This window comes from Staurois parvus, unplaced genomic scaffold (assembly GCF_062004578.1).
Source record: "Staurois parvus isolate SC_StPar_1 unplaced genomic scaffold, SC_StPar_1.0 ptg001972l, whole genome shotgun sequence".
Classification (NCBI taxonomy): domain Eukaryota; kingdom Metazoa; phylum Chordata; class Amphibia; order Anura; family Ranidae; genus Staurois; species Staurois parvus.
In genome coordinates this window covers 106,256-112,255 of record NW_028319768.1, presented here as the reverse complement: position 1 = coordinate 112,255, position 6,000 = coordinate 106,256, and the positions used below count along the sequence as shown (strand labels likewise).

The 6,000-nt window shown below is 44.6% G+C and overlaps 1 protein-coding gene across 1 annotated transcript in view; it reads right to left on the bottom strand.

The window, feature by feature from the left end:
- Positions 1 to 1,108: 1,108 nt before the first annotated feature.
- Positions 1,109 to 6,000, bottom strand: part of LOC149433129 (rab-like protein 3) — a gene marked incomplete at its 3' end in the record, with an annotated part of 39,949 nt that continues 35,057 nt past the window's right edge. Inside the window, exon 7 of the mRNA XM_089664621.1 lies at positions 1,109 to 1,147. Coding sequence (XP_089520747.1) covers positions 1,109 to 1,147 — 39 coding nt within the window. The remainder of the gene's footprint in view (positions 1,148 to 6,000) is intronic.

The following is a 6,000-nucleotide window of genomic DNA, read 5'->3' as shown; positions in this document are numbered from 1 at the left end:
CTTGTATACAATAGATGACATGAAAGGAAGCCATCCATTGTATACAACTGTCATGTGACTTGCTGTGATTGGTCACAGCAGGTCACATGGTACTGGCAAAGGGGCTGGTACTCAGATCTGTCATCGGCCGTGTCCGAGGTACATGGCTGGTGACAGATTGTGCCGCAGCGTGGTCCTGAAAGGATGCCGTATGGCGTCCACCTGGAGGGACGAGCTGTTCGCCCGGCCGCCATCTGGCTACAGGCAGCAACTGGTTAAAGTGATTCTAAAGGCTAATTTTTTTTTTTTGGTAAAACAACAAACATGTCTATACTTACCTACTGTGTGCAGTGGTTTTGCACAGAACAGCCCAGATCCTCCAGATCTTCACGGGTCTCCCGCCGGCGCTCCTGGCCCCTCCCTCTTGTTGGGTGCCCCCACAGCAAGCAGCTTGCTATGGGGGCACATGCTGCTCAGTGTGTTAGTTCACACACACATCCGAGGCTCAGCCCCACCCGCTCTCTCTTCTCATTGGCTGTGATTGACAGCAGTGAGAACCAATGGCTCCCGCTTCTGTCTCAGCCAATGAGGAGCGGGAGTCCCGGGATAGCTGAGACTCCTGTGCACATCGAGAGGGGGCTTAGGTGAGTGTTTGTTAGGGGGGGCTGCTGCACAGAGAAGGTTTTTTTACCTTCATGCATAGAATACATGAAGGTAAAAAACCTTGAGCCTTTAGAACCACTTTAACTTAACAAACTGAGAACAGAACCTGATCAGCTGGCGTACACAGTTGCTCCAGTTTTAATACATCTGCCCCCCCCCCCCCCCAATTTATAGTTGTAAAGCACAGCTCAATATTTTCCTGCACTTTTTAAATAGACCCCCACAGGGGTGGACTGACAACTCATGGGGTCCCGGGCAATAGGGGATCATGGGGCCCCTGTGTCCTAGCCCACATCCAAAATAGACTATGAAAGGTACCAAGAGCATCTCATGGGGCCCCCTACAGACCCTGAGTGCCCAAATGGTCAGTCCGCCCCTGGATCCCCATCTCCAGCAGTGCTGCACTGTATCAGCATTATATTATCATCTGCATTTAGAGCGAATATATTGGAGATAAAATACCCACCGAGGTGGAGTCCCTGGAATAATATCGCTTCTCGATTACCTGAAAAACATAACGTCACATAGGATGAGACATTGACCAGAAATCACGTCACATGGGGTGAGACATTGACCAGAAATCACGTCACATGGGGTGAGACATTGACCAGAAATCACGTCACATAGGATGAGACATTGACCAGAAATCACGTCACATGGGATAAGACATTGACCAGAAATCACGTCACATGGGGTGAGACATTGACCAGAAATCACGTCACATGGGATGAGACATTGACCAGAAATCACGTCACATGGGATGAGACATTGACCAGAAATCACGTCACATGGGATGAGACATTGACCAGAAATCACGTCACATGGGATGAGACATTGACCAGAAATCACGTCACATGGGATGAGACATTGACCAGAAATCACGTCACATGGGATGAGACATTGACCAGAAATCACGTCACATGGGATGAGACATTGACCAGAAATCACGTCACATGGGATGAGACATTGACCAGAAATCACGTCACATGGGGTGAGACATTGACCAGAAATCACGTCACATGGGATGAGACATTGACCAGAAATCACGTCACATGGGATGAGACATTGACCAGAAATCACGTCACATAGGATGAGACATTGACCAGAAATCACGTCACATGGGGTGAGACATTGACCAGAAATCACGTCACATGGGATGAGACATTGACCAGAAATCACGTCACATGGGGTGAGACATTGACCAGAAGTCACATCACATAGGATGAGACATTGACCAGAAATCACGTCACATGGGGTGAGACATTGACCAGAAGTCACCTCTGCAGACCAGACAAGTGCAGTGTGTATACCGACATTCCATCTGTAGGTCTATGGGGGAGATTTACTGAAACTGGAGCACTCAGGATCTGGTGCAGCTGTGCATGCTAGCCAATCAGCTTCTAATGTCAGCCTGTTCTAATTCAAATGCTAGCCAATCAGCTTCTAACGTGAGCCTCTTCTAATTGAACGGGCTGAAGTTAGAAGCTGATTGGCTAGCATGCACAGCTTTGGCAATAAAACCTGGAAGCTGATTGGTTGCTATGTAGAGCTGCACCAGATTTTGAACCCTCCAGTTTTAGTAAAAAAAAAAAAAATTTAATTATATATATAAAACAGATGCACCGAAATTTTGGCCACCGGAACACATTGGCCAAAAATAGCTCTATCGACATTTTGCCGATAGGAGAAATTTAGCCGATACAGGGGACTGTGTGTACTGCAGAAGTGAGGGGGGATGGTGGAGAAAGGCAGGAGAGGAGCAGTCACTATATGTCAGTGCCAGTTTTTAAATGCAATTGCTGGGGTTTTTTTTTCTTCACTATAGCTCAGAGAATCAGCTGTCACTTTTCCCGAGCTAAAAGAAACAGTTTCTTTTTAGTTTCTTTACTGAGCTAAAAGAAACAAAGTTTCTTTTAGTTTATTTTCCGAGTTAAAATAAAGTTTCTTTTTATTTTCTTTCCCGAGTTAAAATAAAGTTTCTTTTTAGTTTCTTTCCCGAGCTAAAAGAAAGTTTCTTTTTAGTTTCTTTCCCGAGCTAAAAGACACAATTTCTTTTAAGTTTCTTTCCCGAGCTAAAAGAAAGTTTTTTTAGTTTCTTTCCCGAGCTAAAAGAAACAAAGTTTCTTTTTAGTTTCTTTCCCGAGCTACAAGAAACAGTTTCTTTCCCGAGCTAAAAGAAAGTTTTCTTAGTTTCTATCCCGAGCTGAAAGAAACAAAGTTTCTTTTTAGTTTGCATTTAAAAACCGGCACTGACATACAGTCATGGCCGAAATTGTTGGCACCCTTGATATTTTTCCTGAAAATCAAGTATTTCACACAAAAAAGGTATTGCATTAACACATGTTTTGCTATACACATGTTTATTCCCTTTGTATGTATTGGAACAAATATAAAACAGAGGCAGAAAAGCAAATATGACATAATGTCACACAAAACCCCAAAAATGGGCTGGACAAAAGTATTGGCACCCTTAACTTAATATTTGGTTGCACACCCTTTGGAAAACATAACTGAAATCAGTCGCTTCCTATAACCATCAATAAGCTTCTGACACCTCTCACCCGGAATTTTGGACCACTCTTCCTTTGCAAACAGCTCCAGGTCTCTCTTATTGGAAGGACACCTTTTCCCAACAGCAATTTTAAGATCTCTCCACAGGTGTTCAATGGGATTTAGATCTGGGCTCATTGCTGGCCACTTCAGAACTCTCCAGCGCTTCTTTGCCATCCATTTCTGAGTGCTTTTTGACGTATGTTTGGGGTCATTGTCCTGCTGGAAGACCCAGGATCTTGGACGCAAACCCAGCTTTCTGACACTGGGCCCTACAGTGCGACCCAAAATCCTTTGGTAATCCTCAGATTTCATGATGCCTTGCACACAGTCAAGGCACCCAGTGCCAGAGGCAGCAAAACAACCCCAAAACATCATTGAACCTCCACCATATTTTACCGTAGGTACTGTGTTTTGTTCTTTGTAGGCCTCATTCCGTTTTCGGTAAACAGTAGAATGATGTGCTTTACCGAAAAGCTCTATCTTGGTCTCATCTGTCCACAAGACGTTTTCCCAGAAGGCTTTTGGCTTACTCAAGTACATTTTGGCAAACTGTAGTCTTGCTTTTTTATGTCTCTGTGTCAGCAGTGGGGTCCTCCTGGGTCTCCTGCCATAGCGTTTCATTTCATTTAAATGTCGACGGATAGTTCGCGCTGACACTGATGCTCCCTGAGCCTGCAGGACAGCTTGAATGTCTTTGGAACATGTTTGGGGCTGCTTATCCACCATCCGGACTATTCTGCGTTGCAATCTTTCATCAATTTTCCTCATCCGTCCACGACCAGGGAGATTAGCTACAGTGCCATGGGTTGCAAACTTCTTGATAATGTTGCGCACTGTGGACAAAGGCAAATCTAGTTCTCTGGAGATGGACTTGTAACCTTGAGATTGTTGATATTTTGCCACAATTTTGGTTCTCAGGTCCTCAGACAGTTCTCGTCTCCTCTTTCTGTTGTCCATGCTTAGTGTGGCACAGACAGACACACAATGCAAAGGTTAAGTGAACGTCTCTCCTTTTTATCTGCTTTCAGGTGTGATTTCTATATTGCCCACACCTGTTACTTGCCCCAGGTGAGTTTACAGGAGCATCACATGCTTGTAACATTCTTATTTATCCGCAGTTGTGAAAGGGTGCCAATACTTTTGTCCAGCCCATTTTTGGAGGTTTGTGTGACATTATGTCGAATTTGCTTTCTTTCCTCCCTTTTTTTGTTTTGTCCCAATACACACAAAGGGAATAAACATGTGTATAGCAAAACATGTGTTAATGCAATACGTTTCGTGAGAAATACATGATTTCCTGGAGAAATATCAAGGGTGCCAACAATTTCGGCCATGACTGTATAGTGACAGCCAGTGAGAGAGCCTCTCTGTATACACTGCGACCTCACTGTATACACTGCTCCTCTCCTGCTCCCTCCTTGCACACACTGTCCCTCTCCCCCCTACAAAGAGGACCTGTCACTCATATGCTATCACATAGGGGACAATTGGTCCCTTATGTGATAGCAATAAAATCATAAGTAAAAAAAAAAAAAAAAAATATTATACATGAAAGTAGAAAAAAAAATAAGAGCCTCCCCACCCCCACATACGCAGACATTTTGGTTTGGTTTTCGGCCACATGCTTTCTGAATTTTCGGTATAGTTTTTCGCCACCAGAATTGTCAGTTCGGTGCAATAAATATTTATTAAAAAAAATATATATACACACACACACACACAGGTGAAACTCGAAAAATTAGAATATTGTGCAAAAGTTCATTGATTTCAGTGCAGCAACTTAAAAGGTGAAACTAATATATGAGACTCATTCCATGCAAAGCAAGATAGTTCAAGCCGTGATTTGTCATCATTGTGATGATTATGGCTTACAGCTCATGAAAACCCCAAATCCACAATCTCAGAAAATGAGAATATTCCATGCAATCAATAAAACACGGATTGTACATAGAACAATATCGGACCTCTGAGAAGTAGAAGCTGCATATGTACTCAGTACTTGGTTGGGGCCCCTTTTGCAGCAATTACTGCCTCAATGCGGCGTGGCATGGAAGCTATCAGCCTGTGGCACTGGAAGACCAGGATGCTTCCATAGCGGCCTTCAGCTCTTCTGCATTGTTCGGTCTCATGTCTCATCTTTCTCTTGGCAATGCCCCATAGATTCTCTATGGGATTCAGGTCAGGCGAGTTTGCTGGCCAATCAAGCACAGTAATCCCATGGTCATTGAACCAGGTTTTGGTGTTTTGGGCAGGAAAATGAAGTCAGCATCCCCATAAAGCTAGTCTGCGGAAGGAAGCATGAAGTGCTCCAAAATCTCCTGGTAGACGGCTGTGTTGTCCCTGGACTTAATGAAGCACAGAGGACCAACACCAGCAGATGACATGGCTCCCCAAATCAACACAGACTGTGGAAACTTCACACTGGACTTCAAGCATCTTGTAGTGTGTGCCTCTCCATTCTTCCTCCATACTCGGGGTCTTTGGGCCTCTCCATTCTTCCTCCATACTCGGGGTCCTTGGGCCTCTCCATTCTTCCTCCATACTCGGGGTCCTTGGGCCTCTCCATTCTTCCTCCATACTCTGGGTCCTTGGGCCTCTCCATTCTTCCTCCATACTCGGGGTCCTTGGTTTCCAAATGAGATGCAAAAGTTGCTCTCATCAGAAAAGAGGACTTTGGACCACTGAGCAGCAGACCAGGTCTGTTTTTCTTTAGCCCAGGTAAGACGCTTCTGACGTTGTTTGTTGTTCAGGAGCGGCTTGACAAGAGGAATACGACATTTGAAGCCCATGTCCAGGATCTGTCTG